The sequence below is a fragment of the Chelonoidis abingdonii genome, chromosome 4 (genome assembly GCF_003597395.2).
Source record: "Chelonoidis abingdonii isolate Lonesome George chromosome 4, CheloAbing_2.0, whole genome shotgun sequence".
Taxonomy (NCBI): Eukaryota; Metazoa; Chordata; order Testudines; family Testudinidae; genus Chelonoidis; species Chelonoidis abingdonii.
Window position 1 is genome coordinate 131,838,339 of NC_133772.1, and position 18,209 is coordinate 131,856,547.

Here is an 18,209-nt window from a genome sequence, read left to right on the forward strand (position 1 = left end):
CACAAGATCAGATGGGAGAGAATGACGGTCACTCTGGCCTCTTCCAACCCTGTCAGTTCTGGTTTCCCTTCTTCTCCATGTCAGCGTATCCCCCTACTTCCGTGGCCAGCTTTTCCAGAACTCCTCAAACGACATGGCTGCAGGACCCAGCATCCCATTCCAGAAACTTTTCACATCCGAGCTTGTTTTTTGGATGGGCATCTTCACTAGAGCATGAATGTTCATCAGCAGTACAAGACATCCTCTTGAAGAGCAGAGAAGAGTCCACAAGGCAGTCCTATGGGGCCAAGTGTTTCACCTCCTGGACCTGACAGAGGGGTTTTGCTCCTGAAGTTGTGGACATCCCTCTTCTTACAGACTATCTTCTCTCCCTGCAGACATCAGGCCTCACTCTCAACTTCATCAAGGTGCACATAACTGCTATCAGTGCTTTTCACCCTCCTGTGGAGGGGCACTCTTTCCTCACCATTGACTACCAGGTTTTGGAAGGACCTCCAATGGACTTATCCTCCTCTTCAATCCATTACTTCCCCCAATGAGACCTCAACCTTCTCCTCACAGTGTTGACAAAATTTCCCTTTGAACCTCTGGCCACCTTCTTCCTGTCTGTTCTCTCTATGAAGGTCACTTTCCTGGTAGCTGTTACTTCTGGGTTGGAGAACTGAGGGCCATGGTGATGGACCACTCCTCCTTCTCCATGTTCTGTAAGGACAGTGTTTCCCTGTGCTTGCACTCCAAGTTTCTGCCAAAGGTTGTATCCCATTTTCATCTCAACCAGTCCATACACTTACCTGCTTTCTTTCTGAAACCTCACACCTCAGTGGAGGAACAGTGCCGTCACTCCCTTGATGTCAGCTGGGCCCCGGCCTTCTACCTTCAGAGGAAGAGATGATTCAGTAAGTCCCCCTAGACATTTTATCACTATAGCAGGAAGGATTAAAAGGCAAGCGATCTCCATTCAGCAGATTTCTAAGTGGGTTTGGGGGTGCATTAACACTATCAGTTATCTGAACTGTCCCCATTCCTTGGGGTACAAGCCCACCCCCAAGAGTGCAATCGTCAACTACAACTGTGCTTCATGATGTACCAGTTAGACACATGTAGGGCGGTCATGTGGAGTTAGATACGTACCTCTCTTCCCATTATGGCTTAATGCAAGATTCTGCGCTGGATGCCTTGCTTGGGGTGGCTGTGCTCCATTCCACAGTTCCATCATCTTCCTCGCACCCTGCTTGTTGTTAGTTCCTGTTGTATTCTGAGGGTTATCACTCCAAAGAATAGGTCGCAGGCTTTGTCTAAAATGTATTTTGTGTTTATCTTGCCTTGCCAGCTCTTATTTAGCAAAATTTGAAACTGAATGGTGTCTTTCTATACCTGTAGAATATTGTGCATGAACTGAGGATAACCAACCAGGTGATTTATTTGAATCCACCAATTGAAGAATGCAGATATAAGCTCTATCAAGAAATGTTTTCCTGGAAAATGGTAATACTATCCTTACCCAGAATTCAAAGTCAAAGATACCAGGTAAGCATAATGTATTTATAAATCTAATAAGATGGTGCTAACTGTTGCATTGAAGTTGTATACAGATCATGTACTCTTTAATAGTTATGAATGCCAGTTTTCATTTTCAAAAATTGCTCCATGTATTCTGAACTCGATATATGCAACTTGTATTTAATTCTGTCTCTTGTCAGGTGGGTGTACACTATGAGTTGTCTGAGGAAGAGAAGTTCTATCGGAATGCCTTAACACGGATGCCCGATGGTCCTGTAGCGCTGGAAGAGTCTTATTCAGCTGTTATGGGCATTGTGACAGAGGTTGAACAGTATGTTAAGGTAGGATATGAATTCTGATTGTCAGTTTGAAATTGTAGAATAACACATTTGATGGGAGTTACCTTTGATTAAAGATTTAGAAGAGCTCTTCTAAATCCAACAATGTTACCTGTTTTCTATAATCCCCATTAATTCAGTTATGTAAATAAGGAACGTATCTACATTCTGAAAATTCACTGTTACATGGAGGTTTTTTAAATGTACTTATTAATAGGTGTGGCTGCAGTACCAGTGCTTATGGGATATGCAAGCAGAAAACATATACAACCGTCTTGGAGAAGACTTAAATAAGTGGCAAGCCCTCTTAGTTCAGATAAGGAAGGCTAGAGGAACCTTTGACAATGCAGAAACCAGGAAGGAATTTGGACCTGTTATCATAGACTATGGGAAGGTAAGAACCTGAAACTTTCATGCATCTTGTAAAAGTAACTTGCGGAACTAAATTTCAGAATGGGCTTGTGGAGGATAAAATGAGACTTCATAACTAATAGTAATACTTCCTTGATTGTAGGTACAATCTAAGGTGAACTTGAAATATGACTCTTGGCATAAGGAAGTACTCAGTAAATTTGGCCAAATGCTAGGTCAGAACATGACGGAGTTCCACTCTCAAATTTCTAAGGTAAGAATAGTCCAAACAATGATTCCTTATTACAGGATCAACTTACTACATTCACCTTTAAAATACTGGGTTTTTTTCTCTCTAACAGTCCCGTCAAGAGTTGGAGCAGCATTCAGTTGACACTGCTAGCACATCAGATGCAGTGACATTCATCACATATGTACAATCCCTGAAACGTAAAATCAAGCAGTTTGAGAAACAAGTTGAGGTAATTTGTCGCTTATTAATATCTTGTTTCTGGAAATCTTTAAAGGCTTTTTTACAGTGAGGGGACAGTTGATCATGACCAGTCTAAGCCTGCTAAGAGAAACCCTGCTTCTAATTTCCTGTCGTAATAACTCTTCTAGATAAACATTTTCAAACCAAGATTCTATAGTGAGCCTTACTGAGTTACTTCTGAGGGTTCTTTAGGCTGATCTGTTGCTGACTTCTGATTATCTGAATTTCTAACTGAACTGCTAGATAACAGAGAAATTTAAAGTAAGTTACCTTCTAACAATGTTTTGTGTGGACTGTAGCTTTACCGCAATGGTCAGCGCTTGCTAGAGAAACAGAGGTTCCAGTTCCCTTCCTCCTGGTTATACATTGACAACATTGAAGGAGAGTGGGGTGCTTTCAATGACATAATGCGTCGCAAGGATTCTGCCATTCAGCAACAAGTAGCAAACTTGCAAATGAAGATAGTTCAAGAGGATCGAGCAGTGGAGAGCCGTACAACTGACCTGCTGACTGACTGGGAGAAAACCAAACCTGTGACAGTAAGTTTGTTTGTGTGGGGTTTTTTTTTAGGTCTCTTTTTTTTTTTTTTTTTTTTTTTTTTTTTTTTTTTTTTGCTGAACTCACTGTAGAAAGTTGACATCCTGTAACAGGTTGTTCATAAACCCTGAAATAGACTGAAGGGGAGGCATAGTTGTTACCTTTACCAATTTCTGATGCAGAAATGTGAATCCTCTCTAGAGGGTTTGCTAGTGAGTTGGCAGAAAGTGTCCCTTGTCTATTGCTCTTGGTTTAAAATTCAATCACTTTCACTGACATAACTTGCATTTTAAAACGGAAACACCTCTTTTTGTAACTTGATTTTTTTAGAAGTTAACTAGCAATAAGGAGTGTGTACTTTATAGAGCATTTGGTGAGAGGAAGAATCTTGTTGAGCCTATGTCCTAAAGTAAATGTTCCTAGCTAGTATCTGCTTAAAAAAACAAAAAACAAACCTTTTTCTGCCAAGAAGATTCTTTAGACGCTTTTCCAGGCAAGGAATCAGTAACTCTCATACCCAGAGTTAAAGGTCTGCCAGGAAACTGAAAATTCCTTAAAGCAGAAGAGATGGCATGGTGTCTGATGCTAATCAGAAGTAGTTTCTGCACAGATTTTAAGTGCTAAACCTTACCTCTTAACATCTGTGCCATGTTGTCCTTCATGTGGTTCTTTCTAGGGAAACTTGCGTCCAGAGGAGGCTCTTCAAGCACTTACCATTTACGAAGGGAAATTTGGTAGGTTGAAAGATGATCGTGAGAAATGTGCAAAGGCCAAAGAGGCTCTTGAGCTAACAGATACAGGACTACTCAGTGGCAGTGAAGAACGTGTGCAGGTACAAACTGTTTGTGTTTTTTTTTAAAAATCCATGAATTTGGTGCTGTAAATGGTTCTGGACAGAAGACTTCTTATAGGCAGAAGTGCTTCAATTCATTCATAGAGAAGGCACAGCAGTCAATGGTTCTCACTTCATGCTGCCCTATCACAGTGCCCTAACCTTAACTAGGATGGTCCAGTTTTAGGGGTGAGTAATTCATTCTCAGTACCCATTCAGCCCTTGGCTTTTCCACAGGGACTGCAACTACAGACACCTGATGGCAGCTTTATAAGATGTAGAAATCTGGTCATTTAACTAACTAGTGATGAGATTAAGGGCTGGTCTACATGACGAGTAGCTTCTATTTCAGCAGTTCTCAAGCTTCTGCAACGTAAGGACTTCCATTTTGATGGAGAAAAAATTTAGGGATCTCCAAACCCACCCCCACTCTACCGCCTCTTTCCATCACTATGCTTCCGCACCCTCATTCACTTTCACCAGGATGGAGCAAAGGGTTGGGGTGCAGGAGGGGGTGTGGGCTTTTGTAGAAGGCTTGGCTGTAGGAGAAGGTACAGGATGCAGGCTGTGGGAGGGAGTGTGGTTGCAGGTTCTGGGTTGGGGCAGGAGGTTGAGGTGCAGGAGGAGTTGAGGGGTACAGGTTCTGGCTCAGGGGTGCTTACCTCAGGCAGCCCCCAAAAGCATCCAGCAAATCTGTCTCTGGCAGCAGCTCCAAGGCGGGAAGGCCAAGGGGGGGTCTCTGTGCGCTGCCCCTGCCCGCAGGCACTGCCCCTACAGCTCCCATTGGCTGCAGTTCCCAGCCAATGGGAGCTGCAGAGTCAGCTGTCAGGGTCAGGGCAACGCATTGAGACCTTCTCTTCTGTGCCACTGGACTTCCACAGCCTACAGTTTCAGAAATGCTGTTATAAATCATATTATGCTAAGGCATGCTCCAGGACTTTCACTGCACTGTAGCAGCATCCACATGAGATGTTACCGCAAGGCAAGTTTGCTGTACTGTGGAGGTTCACTCTTGTGTGCTGTGCAGTAACTTGCCATGTAGACAAGCCCTAACCTAAGCTGCTGAGCAGCCAACATACGGTCACTCCTTTTGGGCCACCAGAGATGGACTGGACAAGCTAGGGTCAAGTCCTGTCCAATTACCACTACCCTGACCAAGTTCCTATTCCAATGATTTGTTTAACAAGTTCTGTCTAACTTAATGATAATGAATATCTGTCCTTTTCTATATAACTTACCAAAGTTTGCTGTATCGCCTTGTATTGTAGGTAGCTTTAGAAGAGTTACAAGACCTCAAAGGAGTTTGGTCTGAGCTTTCCAAGGTCTGGGACCAGATTGATCAGATGAAGGAGCAGCCATGGGTTTCAGTACAGCCTCGCAAGGTACCTCTTTTTATTGAGCTCTTTGACTCTTGGCCTTTGAGGTAAAAATATATTTTAAATGCTCTAACAACTTGAAAACGAGCCAGAATATTTGGCATGGTGCTTATGTAGCTGGGTCTTTTTGGCATATGAAAAATAGAGGCTACATTCTCAGTTATGAATTCTATCTTAATCTAACTTGCAGCATAGAGCAGCAGAAATAACTTTTCCTCTAAACTGAAATTTCAACAGGGTAAGGTTTACAAAGCAAAACTTGAAAAATTATCAGGATTGCAGAAACTGCAGTACCTTAAATATATTTAATTATAGGCTACATCTACAGAGGGCAAGCATTGATGCTATATCTTTTTTTCTTGAAATTAAGTTGCTCTAAATTAACACTTTTTTCTGAAACGCTTGTCCAGCTTCACTGATGAAAAGCTGTTGTCCAAGCTGATGCTTCTTGGATACATAAATCTGAAACAAGGCTTTTACCTCTTGTCTGTAAGGAAGAATGTCACGATTTTCATGACGACTGTGATCTAGTGTAAAATTACTTCATGCTGTACTACTCTAATGATCCAGGGATAGAGAACTAGTATTCCACCAACAGTTATGAATTAAGCTTAAAGCAGTACTTTTGACTCCATGTAACCTGCTGAGGTGGAATATATCAACAAACGCTTGGAGAATCTGTTGGAATGATGAGGTTTTGAGGGGGCAATTGAATGTTTTCATACATCTAGATTTGCCTGCCTTGTATACAGCTATATTGATAGCAAAATTAAATATATGCAGCATAGGAAAGCATGATCAATATTATCTGAGGGGGATTCTCTCATTCTTAAGTTTAATAAAATGTTAAGATGACACAACACTTCTGTTTTACATATAGTTTAATACCCAGTTTACTAGCGTGATTGTTTTATCATAATATTGCTGGTAGTTAATTCTTTCTTGGCTTCTGTATTTTGACAGCTTCGTCAAAATTTGGATGGCTTACTGAACCAGTTGAAAAACTTCCCTGCTCGTTTGCGGCAGTATGCCTCCTATGAATATGTTCAGAGACTTCTGAAGGGTTACATGAAGGTAAGCTGTACTTAATGTTTTTTAATTCGTTGTCAAAGATAAGTGCATCCATTAACTTAATATGTGCTGTCTTGCATTCTAGATAAACATGTTGGTGATTGAATTGAAATCTGAGGCTCTTAAAGATCGTCACTGGAAGCAGCTGATGAAGAGACTTCATGTTAACTGGGTTGTCTCTGAACTAACCCTGGGACAGATCTGGGATGTTGACTTGCAGAAGAATGAAGCAATTGTCAAAGATGTACTTCTTGTGGCTCAAGGAGAGATGGCTTTGGAAGAGTTCTTGAAACAGGCTAGTATCTATGATTACATACACTAAACCTGTTGTGCAGGAGAGGTTGTAGAGATGTCAATTAATTTGCTGACAGCTATGTAACAAGTTTGGATTTTGGATACCCAGGATGATGAAAGTGAAATGCTTTAGATCTTCAGCATTTTAGTTCTAAATAACTGAGTAAATTTAACACACAAACTGACACAACATGAAACCCCAAAGGTTTAGGGGTTTCATTAAAAGCTTTGCAAGTTTACTGAAGGTACTGCAACTTAAACTTAAAGATAAATCAAGTAAAATACATAGCTAGTACGTTGCTGTTATAAAACTTCTAAATAGAAGACTGGAAACTGCCTTCTGTAATCTCATTTTATGAGTTCCAATAACTTTAACTCTGACCCACGAGACATAATTATGAAACCTTCAATCATATGATTCACAGCAATCCAAGGCCTGCAGGTTCATGTGCGCTGCAAAAAGAATCAAGCTCGTGTAACTACGTTTCTTCTCTATATAACGAAATACATGTAATAGATTTAAAATTACTATCATGAGTTCATAGCCTGACATCTTTTCTTTCTTAAAGATAAGAGAAGTGTGGAACACTTACGAACTGGATTTGGTTAACTATCAGAACAAATGTCGTTTGATTCGTGGTTGGGATGATCTCTTCAACAAGGTGAAGGAGCACATTAACAGCGTGTCTGCCATGAAGTTGTCACCATACTACAAGGTATAATGTAAAATTACTTTTTTTTCTTTTCAGGTAACTTTTTTGGCTCTCTCCTTGTTTTTAGTATTCTTTTCCTAGTGTACATTTGTTCAGCTGGCACCTTGTGTGCCAAGTTTGGCAAATTCCTAGGTGTATAAGTGTGATTATACCTTTTTATAGCTCTTAACCAAACTTGCAATATTATTTCTAATTCAGTTCTTAAACTAGCTTGATCAGTGTTACTTGTCCAGCTTCCTAAATCATGCTGACTTGTAGCTGGTTAGCTTTTTTTTAAAGGTAAACAATGTTAATGTTTTTTGTAACATTTAGGTGTTTGAAGAAGATGCCCTTAGCTGGGAGGACAAATTGAATCGCATCATGGCACTCTTTGATGTCTGGATAGATGTCCAAAGGCGATGGGTCTACCTGGAGGGGATCTTCACTGGTAGTGCTGATATTAAGCACTTGTTGCCTGTTGAAACACAGAGGTTCCAAAGGTATGGTATACTTTGGATTTGTGTGAAATTCTCAGTTACGGTTCAGGGCAAGCTTCACCATTGACTTTGTTCTTCTGCCTGCCCACTGCACAAGCACTGCTTCCAAGTGATAGGTCTGCACTTCTCTCAATGAATCCTGTGATTCACCCCCACTTTTTTGTTCTAGTGACCCAGAGTGAAATACCCCTGTTCACCAATAGTGTTTTCAGCAGGTCCATCTGGGTTTTGGCCCCTGCTGCTGACTTTAGAAGCATACGACTGGTATGAGAGTGCAGTGACAGAGCAGCTTGTTCATATGGATACTTTTCTTATGTGCAAAAGAAAACGGGTTAAAACAATAAGACCTGTAGACCTACAAATTACCTAAATGATAGCCTTTCCTTGCAAGTTGAGGTAGCCCCTCATGTCCTACCCATCATGTAGCATTGGGCTAGGGAAATAGATTGCACCCTTGCAGTCTCTGCCTGTGTCCAGTCTTAATTTGATGTCTCCCACCCTGAGCTAACAAGCAGTCTCTTATCCATTTCAAAGTCTTTGACCAGGCTCAGGACATCTGTCCCAGGACAGACCTAGTCACCTCTCCAGAGAGTCAGAGGTAGACATTAGCAATGGATTTACTGTATGGTCCATTTAAGCACCAGCAATTGAGTTAGTCGTTGTCTGGTTCTTGGGTACCATGTGGAGTGCTCCAAGTAGAATTAATTTTTTGTGTAGTATAAAGCCAGCCACACCATAATACACTGTTAATAAAATTAATAGATATCCCCCTTTTTCACACTCAGTAACTGAACTTATACTATTGTATCCCTCATTTAAAGTGTGCTTAATATTTTTCTCACTCTCTCACTTACAGCATCAGTACTGAGTTTCTGGCACTTATGAAAAAGGTATCCAAATCTCCCCTTGTGATGGATGTTCTTAACATCCAAGGTGTACAAAGGTCACTGGAGAGATTAGCAGACTTGCTTGGAAAGATCCAGAAAGCATTGGGAGAATACCTGGAGAGGGAGAGATCCTCCTTTCCTCGGTAAGGAACTTGATCTCAACCAGCTGTGTTGGAATGAAGTCTAATGTGAATTGTGTGTGTTGGCACAGTAGTGCCTAAGTACATCCTTTTATTCTGTTCCTCTAGGAACCTTCTAGTGCATTCGCAGATATCAAAACATGCTTTAGAATCATAAAAAAATAAAGATGGAACAATTTAGACATTTTTATGGCCCCATTTCCTGGGAAGTGATCAACTTCAGTTTCTTTGTGTGGGTCATATGTGATTAGTAACTTAAACGGCATAATTTGAATATAAATAATTGCTTAATAGGCTGTTTCACCTGGTACTGAATAATGAAATTCTCTAATTTTATTTCATTAAGCTAAATGAATCCATAGGGGTCTCTTTAACCAAATACCAAAGCTTAAGAACTTGTCATTCTATATTTGAATAATGTTGCATTCGGTTTCACCTTCAGTTCTCGGTAGTATGTGGTGTCCTTGGATTATAGATCTAAACAAAACCTCCATGTCAAGCATGTATTCAGAGTGGGAGCTTTGCTGTCTCATAATGTTTCAGTATCTGGCAAAAATCTGCTAATGAGGTTTTAACGTGGGAAGAAAACTCTCTAGATAGACTAAAAATGGTGCAGAGAATAAGTCCTGATGTATTTTTACTATGAGCTAACAGATGTATGGAGGAAAGGAATTACACAGCATTGCACAAACTAACAGACATTTCCCCAGTTTTATAAGGGTTATAGAGGGTTCAAGTAAATATATTCTAGGCCATCAATTAATTTAATTTAAAAAAATTTTCACCTCAGTGGTCAATTGTTTTAAAAAGCTTTAACCTTATTTCTAATACTAGGTTCTACTTCGTTGGTGATGAGGACTTACTCGAAATCATAGGAAACAGCAAGAATGTAGCTAAGCTGCAGAAACATTTCAAGAAAATGTTTGCTGGAGTGTCTAGCATCATCCTGAATGAAGATAACTCTGTTGTTCTGGGGATCTCATCACGTGAAGGAGAGGAGGTAGAGCTGCGTCTTCAGGTTTTTTGCAAACTTACAAAGCTGGTCTAAATGAAAACTAAAATGACACTTCAATTGTTTCAGGTGCTGTTCAAAACACCTGTGTCTATCACAGAACATCCCAAGATCAATGAGTGGCTCACACTTGTTGAAAGAGAAATGAGGGTCACACTTGCAAAGCTGCTTGCTGAGTCTGTGACTGAAGTAGAAATCTTTGGTAAAGCAACTTCAATTGATCCAGTTCTCTATATTTCTTGGATTGACAAATATCAGGTATCCATCTTATTCATGTTTGTCTAAGCAAACTATATAATACATTTTTGTGGGAGGAACAACTTTTAGCAAAAATGTAACTGTATTTTAAATATTCAGGCCCAGCTTGTTGTCCTGTCAGCCCAAATTGCATGGTCAGAGAATGTGGAATCCGCTCTGAATGGCATGGGTGGTGGAGGAGACAGCAGTCCTCTGCACTCTGTGCTGGCTAATGTCGAGGTCACACTGAATGTGTTAGCAGACTCTGTGTTGATGGAACAGCCACCTCTCCGCAGAAGGAAATTGGAACACTTGGTAAGTAATGCTCTCCTCCTCATCCTTAAGTAGTCATTCCTTCTCTTACAGAATTTAAACACCATCTGTCCATCTTCAAATCATGAAGGTGACACCTAGGGAAAACTAAAATGTTCCCATCAAGCTTTCTTGAGGAACAGCTGTTTCTGTAGAGATTACGTATGCTTGATTTGAAATAATGTCTATGAACTTAAATGTCAGTGTAGTCTTAGATTCTGAAGAATTTAGTGAATAGAAACAACTCTTGGAATATACCACCCAATCTCCTATTCTGAGTAGATAAGATTTGTGAATCTAGAGTTTATATTAACTTTTAGATCTGCGTATGTACATGGCTCCCATAACATAATGTCTGAGCTCCATCAGCAGTTTAAAAATAGAAACAACTTATAGGAGAAATAGCTTAACTTCTGTGTTTGTGTGTAGGGCTGTCATAGGCACATGGAGAAGTTTTGAAAGAAAGAAGCTAAACTGAAAGGTTTTTTTGCATTTAGCTATCAGTCTTAAGTCATCACTTGCCCACTGAATTCATAGCAGAACTCCAGCTCCTCCTAAGCTCTACTTTCCACCAGACGTGTGCAACTGACAAGCTATCCTGTTGTTCAAAGGCTCACATAAAATAAACCTTGAACTAAACTTCTAACTGGGGAACAAGTGTAGAGTTCATAGCCACAGAATGGTGTTCGAGGCAGTATGTGCTGCCAAGAAACTAGCATGCTGTTTTGTACTAGTTGGAGCTTTCACACGGGGTGTGGTTTCACTGCTAGACACATCTAGCAGTAATCAAACCTATGGACCTTCAGCCTTACCATGTCCCAATCTGTGCTGATATAATAAGGTGCCAATATCTGGCCTATTGCAGATGAAATTTGACATTTTTTTGTGCCTTGGGCATCCAAAAGTATTGAAGGTTAGTGATAAACTAGTGTGAGGGGAAGGTGCCCTCCATAGTGGAGTCTTAGAGGAAGTATCAGAGGGGTAGCCGTGTTAGTCTGGATCTGTAAAAGCAGCAGAGAATCCTGTGGCACCTTATAGACTAACAGACGTTTTGGAGCGTGAGCTTTCGTGGGTGAATACCCACTTCGTCAGACGCATCGGGCCGGTGTGGAAATTTCAGGGGAGAACGCGTTGATATAGGAGAGGTACTGCTGGCGGCCCGGGATGCACGGGGCAGGGTTAAGTCATGTTTGTGGTGTTCTATTCTTTTTGTGATCTTATTCTTTTGTTATGATTCTCTTGAAGTTTATTTATGTTTTTGTTTCTATTTTATACTTTGGGTCGTTTATCGATATATGCTAGCAAGCAGGTAGAATATGAGGTTAGTTCAATCAGGGATGAGATAGAGGCCCTGTCCTAGGCAGTTGAAGTGTGAAAACCAAGGAGGAGAAACTGTTTCTTGGTGATGCCTTTGCCCAGTTACAAGAACCAGTTTCTCCTTCCCTGGTTTTCACACCTCAACTGCCTAGGACAGGGCCTCATCTCCCTGATTGAACTAACCTCATTATCTCTAAACTTGATGCTTGCTAGCATATATATACCTGCCCCTGGAAATTTCCACTTCCTGCGTCTGACGAAGTGGGTATTCACTCACGAAAGCTCACGCTCCAAAACGTCTGTTAGTCTATAAGGTGCCACAGGATTCTCTGTTTCTTAGAGGAAGCAAGATCTTGGAAACATTTCTCTTTATCTGCTGGCATCTCAGTCTTGGCTGGGTTCAGATCTAGTCAGATGTGCTTCGTTCAGCTGCTGATTGCAGATACTGAAAGCTGGGAATGGAGATGTAGAGCTCAGTTTTGGTCTGTACCTGCTGGGATTTCAGCCCATAGTGTCTCACCGATTCTCTTGGTGTCTTTTTATATAGACTTTAAATAACTTGTGCAGAGGATTAAAACTTGTGGGACTTCAGAGATGAGGGCTGAGGGATGTAGAAACACTGTTCCTCTACAGCACTAGGGGGTCTCTTAGAGGAAAATGTGAGCTAGTTTAAGGACACTTCCATTCGTCACTACAACTTCTTGGAGGCAGACGAGAATATCTGGTAACTAACAGTATCTGGTGCCTGAAAGGTCTAGCAGGATGAGTATGGATGTGCTTCCTTTCTCTGCCTGTGGACAGTTCTTGTGGTTTCAGAACCGTGCCTTGGCCTGAAACTTGACCGAGAGGAACAGACTGTTTTTTCCTAGCTCCTCCTTTCTGCAAGCTAGAGGATGGATATTAGATGATACCTTCTGGCATCGAGCAATGGCTTTTCATAAACTGAGGTGCAGTGTGATGCAGTAAAACCTGAGTTTTATTAGTGTACCTGGTCTCTCTCTTATGGTGGTTGCTAATGAGTTGCTTGTTCTCCAGATTACAGAGTTAGTGCACCAACGAGATGTTACAAGATCACTGATCAAAAGTAAGATTGACAACTCCAAATCCTTTGAGTGGCTCAGCCAGATGCGATTCTACTTTGACCCAAAACAGACCGATGTGTTGCAACAGCTGTCCATTCAGATGGCAAATGCCAAATTCAACTATGGCTTTGAGTATCTTGGTGTTCAGGATAAACTAGTTCAGACTCCTCTTACTGACCGCTGTTACCTGACAATGACGCAAGCCTTGGAGGCAAGACTTGGAGGCTCACCATTTGGTAAGTTTGTACTTATTCCCTATGTGTCTTCTGTTAAAAGTAAAGACTGATGTTCATCAGCTATAATAATAAAGTAACTTTCATAGTTGAGACTCCAATTCTGAAAAATGAGCAACACTTAGGCCGTGTCTATACTTACCGGTAGATCTGCATTGCTGTAATCAGTACAGCAGGTGTCGATTTAGCAGGTCTTCAACAGACCTGCTAAATCAATAGGTGAGTGCTCTCCCACTTATTTGTGTACTCACTCTTCTCAGAGAAGTGAACGGAAGTCAGCGGGAGAGCAGTAGACACTGCGGTAAGTCGACCTAAGCTACGCCAACTTCTGTTTAGTTATTCATGTAACTGAAATAGCGTAACTTGGGCTGACTTACTGCGGTACTGTAGCTCAGCCCTTAGACTCTAGTCTCTTCCTAGGCACCAAACTGACAATATTAACATCTAATGTTTTTTATCCCATTCTAAAAATAGGTCCTGCTGGTACTGGCAAAACAGAATCTGTAAAGGCCCTTGGACACCAGCTTGGCCGCTTTGTTCTGGTTTTCAACTGTGATGAAACATTTGACTTCCAGGTATAGTATCTTCATTTTAAGTTACGATCTCATTAATATGCCATTTCAGCTTGTAGATTTCAAAACAGGCTTGAAAGCTTGTTCCTGTATCTGGTAAAATAGATTCTGGTTACTTTACTGTGCTTCATTGGACCTCACTACCACCTAAAGCAGAATTGGGTTAGAAACTGACTGCTCTGTTTTTAGACAGTAATTTAGCAAGGAAAAATCTGAACTGCAAGCTTTAGGAAGGCAACTTAAAATATTTTCAAACTACAGTCTTTCATTACCATCCCCCAGTCATATTGTGTGACTATCTGAAGTAGACCTACTTTAGTAGAAATCAAGTAGATGTAACAGCTAACTCCTTATCTCCATGGACTTCCTGATATATTGAGGCATCGGAACTACTTATAAATTCTGTTGCAGGCTTAGGAATGTGCTTGCAGAGATTTTAGAATTAAGTAACAGACTTCCCTAAAGAAGAGTGGAAGTTGTTTAGTAGTGCCCTATACGTTCTAGAACGTGGAGGTTGGGATTGAAAAACTGAAACATCTGAGAAGCAAGAGTGGTGTCAGTAGGTTGAGAAATAGCAGTAGTTTTTTCAGTTGAAAGTATAAAGATTCTCAGAATAAAGAGGTGAGACTGACGCGCGCGCACACACACAATAGGGGGTTAATGTATATAACCTCAATCCGATCCAGTCTACACCAGTTCCACTATGTACAGGGAAGAATAACTAAAGTAACTTTATCTTCTTTTTCTCTGCCTGCAGGCAATGGGACGCATCTTTGTGGGACTTTGTCAAGTGGGCGCATGGGGCTGCTTTGATGAGTTCAACAGACTTGAGGAGCGTATGCTTTCTGCTGTTTCTCAGCAGGTTCAGTGCATCCAGGAAGCCTTACGAGAACATTGCAATCCAAACTATGACAAGAGTATGCAATTTTTTTCATTGTTAATGGCTTTGTATAGCTGTGCTGTCAAAAGAATGCCCTCACTTGCATGTCTGAAATAGATCTTTTGAGAAATCTCCTTGATCTGTTACTCCCACATTATCCAGATTATTTTTTTGTTAAATTTGAAAGTGTAATTTTAATATTAAACAAAGGAAGTAGCTGTCAGCTGATATACAGTAGTCACTTTCAACATTGTGTAACTTTTGTGTAGTGGTAGAAAAAAATGTTTGACTAGTTGTACCATAAACAAAACTATACAGGATACTAAAATTGAAGTTTCAACTACTGTAGTTGATAGCTAATTTGACTGAGACAAAATCAACTGTAACTAAAAATACTTTGTGTGTGAACTACTTTTAGCTTCTGCACCGATTACTTGTGAGCTGCTGAATAAACAAGTTAAAGTGAGCCCAGACATGGCTATCTTCATCACCATGAATCCTGGTTATGCGGGTAGATCAAATCTTCCAGACAACTTGAAGAAGCTGTTCCGTAGCTTGGCAATGACAAAGCCAGACCGCCAGCTGATTGCCCAGGTCATGTTGTACTCTCAGGGTTTCCGTACTGCTGAAGTGCTTGCCAATAAGATTGTCCCTTTCTTCAAGTAAGTAATAGTCACTTAAACAAGTCTGATTCAAACCACTAAAAAAAATCACTTGTACTTAAATTTGGAACTTAAAATGGCTCTAGTTGGTTTTGAAACTACCATAACAAGAACACAGTGAAGTGTCAAGCAGGCTTACTGTTCTATTGAACATTAGTATATCTAAAACTGACACTGGTATCTTTTATCCTTAGACTCTGTGATGAGCAGCTCTCCTCTCAAAGTCATTATGACTTTGGCTTAAGAGCTTTGAAGAGTGTACTGATTAGTGCAGGAAATGTGAAGAGGGAGAGGATTCAGAAGATAAAGCGGGAGAAGGAAGAGCGTGGTGAAGTTGTTGATGAAGGGGAAATTGCAGAGAACCTACCTGAACAAGAGGTAAAACATATACAGATTTTTTATATTGATTCACTGCAAAGGGGTGATTACAGTAGATATGCATTTATATGAGCACTTACAGTAAAGCACCTGCTGTATCTAGCATAAACATAATCTTTTTAAGTTCACAAGTGTTGTATTTACTTGAAGTCATGATACTTTAGGAGTGGCGGTTTCAGTACGTTGAACTGAGTTTTATTCAGTGCTTGAGTTGTTGGAAGTGTCTTTCTTACAATAAAACAGAGGTACCTGATTTGTGGTCATCACAAACTTTCATGGCTCCTATAAAATGTCTGGTGTCCTGACTCTCTCTTCCAAGTGGAGTAGATATTCTGAATGAACTCCTGCAGTTCATATCACTTTCAGATAAATGTTATGTAGGCAAGTACAGTTGTCATTCGTCAACTAAGGAAATTGTATTAGGTGATAGCTTAAGTATTCCCTGTGTCACATCACTTTGTGTTCATAATGCACTGTCATAAATGATCTTGTACAAATGCAAAACTCAACTTCAAATAAGTTTTGCAGGGAATAAGAATGCCAAATGCAAACCTAGCAAATGTCAATATACAGTCTGAGTATTCAGCATGACCTGTCTGAAATATTTCCACTAATGTGACTAATGCAGATATTCACTGCTTACAGTGTATTGTCTAATCAAAACATGACATTTTCCATGTAGATTTTGATCCAGAGTGTGTGTGAAACAATGGTACCCAAACTTGTTGCAGAAGACATCCCATTGCTCTTCAGTCTCTTGTCCGATGTATTCCCTGGAGTACAGTATCACCGTGGTGAAATGACAGCCCTGCGAGAGGAGCTTAAGAAAGTGTGTCAAGAAATGTACCTTACATATGGTGATGGAGAAGAAGTTGGTGGCATGTGGGTCGAAAAGGTACATTGTGACAGTTGTAAAACTTAGTGTGGAGTTGACAAAAGGACTTGTAACACTTTGCATATTCTGTGATACAGAAATCAAATAGAACTACTCCCCAAATAGACACAATAACTAAAATAAGTTTCAGTTTTAAGTGATTCCAGATTAATGTTTGAATCTTAATAAATACAAGTCCTTAAATGACAGCTCCTTCTGTTCTGTCACAGGTTCTTCAACTGTATCAGATTACCCAGATCAATCATGGGTTGATGATGGTGGGTCCTTCTGGAAGTGGAAAGAGCATGGCTTGGAGAGTGCTGCTAAAAGCACTGGAGCGGTTAGAGGGTGTAGAAGGTGTTGCTCACATCATTGATCCAAAAGCAATCAGCAAAGATCACCTCTATGGTACTTTGGATCCAAATACCAGAGAATGGACAGATGGATTGTTCACACATGTCCTGAGAAAGTGAGTGTAGCCACTTTTTTAAACTTGTATTATGTTTATTGGAGATATCCTTGGATGTTGTCATTTGCCATGGAGGATTAAGGGAAGGGGAAATGACTGTTTTTCAAACCTACACTAAATGCTTTCCTGAACTTAGGATCATAGACAATGTGAGAGGTGAATTGCAAAAACGACAGTGGATCATCTTTGATGGGGACGTAGATCCTGAATGGGTGGAGAACTTAAACTCCGTGTTGGATGACAACAAACTGCTGACTCTACCCAATGGAGAACGTCTCAGCCTTCCACCAAATGTAAAGTTTTTTCTTGTTTTTACAAACACTTCAGCATTTCTAAATAGTTTAATCTACTGAAAATTTGATATTTCTGCTGCTTTTGGTAGCTGAACAGGCTTTCATCACACAACCTGTGGGAACAGATAAAATTAATATTCATCAGAGCAAAAATGATCTTATGCAATGGTCTGGTGGAATTGTTTAAAAACCTATCTGTGGTTGTGGAGTTTGTCATGTCAGGTTTAACCATACCAGACTAGAAAACACTAGATTATAAATGTCTATGTGTTAACTTCATAGGGTATTTTACATATTTAAGACAAAACTTAATTTTTTTGCCACCTGTTGGCTTTTTGGGAATTTAGAGAAGCATGTTAACTGAGGTTTTACAGTAACTCCTTGTTTAACATTGTAGTTACGTTCCTGAAAAATGCTACTTTAAGCAAAATGATGTTAAGCAAGTCCAATTTCCCCATAAGAATTAATGTAACTTAGAGGGGATGGGGGCTAGGTTCCAAGGAAACTTTTCTCTCCCTCCCCCCCTCCACACCCTATAAGTTTTAAACAAACAATTTAATACTGTACATAGCAATAATGACTGTGGAGCTTAGTTGAGATGGTGGAGTCAGAGGGTGGGATATTTCCCAGGGAATGCCTTACTACTGAATCATGAACTAGCACTTGGCTGAGTCCTCAAGGGTAAACACATTGTTAATGGAGCCTCACACTCTCTCTACTAGACTGCATGAATGGAGGGAGGAGACACAGCATGGCAATGGCTGCAAACTTTCCCTGTAGAAACTGAATGTGGTGATGAGGTCATGCTATCCCACTGGTGTGCACCACTCCCTCCACTTTCCAAAGAGCTGGGGGGGAGGGGTGCATCACATGTACTAAG

The 18,209-nt window shown here is 40.5% G+C and overlaps 1 protein-coding gene across 1 annotated transcript in view; it reads left to right on the forward strand.

Moving 5' to 3' along the window:
• Window positions 1-18,209, forward strand: part of DYNC1H1 (dynein cytoplasmic 1 heavy chain 1) — a 70,051-nt gene that overhangs the window by 14,778 nt on the left and 37,064 nt on the right. The window contains exons 11-34 of the mRNA XM_032777405.2: window positions 1,381-1,527; window positions 1,701-1,841; window positions 2,056-2,232; window positions 2,353-2,463; window positions 2,552-2,671; window positions 2,982-3,221; window positions 3,896-4,051; window positions 5,320-5,433; window positions 6,391-6,501; window positions 6,584-6,793; window positions 7,362-7,508; window positions 7,818-7,984; window positions 8,838-9,011; window positions 9,843-10,008; window positions 10,090-10,278; window positions 10,378-10,572; window positions 12,922-13,204; window positions 13,676-13,776; window positions 14,531-14,690; window positions 15,072-15,315; window positions 15,510-15,693; window positions 16,376-16,588; window positions 16,798-17,036; window positions 17,173-17,329. Coding sequence (XP_032633296.1) covers window positions 1,381-1,527; window positions 1,701-1,841; window positions 2,056-2,232; window positions 2,353-2,463; window positions 2,552-2,671; window positions 2,982-3,221; window positions 3,896-4,051; window positions 5,320-5,433; window positions 6,391-6,501; window positions 6,584-6,793; window positions 7,362-7,508; window positions 7,818-7,984; window positions 8,838-9,011; window positions 9,843-10,008; window positions 10,090-10,278; window positions 10,378-10,572; window positions 12,922-13,204; window positions 13,676-13,776; window positions 14,531-14,690; window positions 15,072-15,315; window positions 15,510-15,693; window positions 16,376-16,588; window positions 16,798-17,036; window positions 17,173-17,329 — 4,146 coding nt within the window. The remainder of the gene's footprint in view (window positions 1-1,380; window positions 1,528-1,700; window positions 1,842-2,055; window positions 2,233-2,352; window positions 2,464-2,551; window positions 2,672-2,981; window positions 3,222-3,895; window positions 4,052-5,319; window positions 5,434-6,390; window positions 6,502-6,583; window positions 6,794-7,361; window positions 7,509-7,817; window positions 7,985-8,837; window positions 9,012-9,842; window positions 10,009-10,089; window positions 10,279-10,377; window positions 10,573-12,921; window positions 13,205-13,675; window positions 13,777-14,530; window positions 14,691-15,071; window positions 15,316-15,509; window positions 15,694-16,375; window positions 16,589-16,797; window positions 17,037-17,172; window positions 17,330-18,209) is intronic.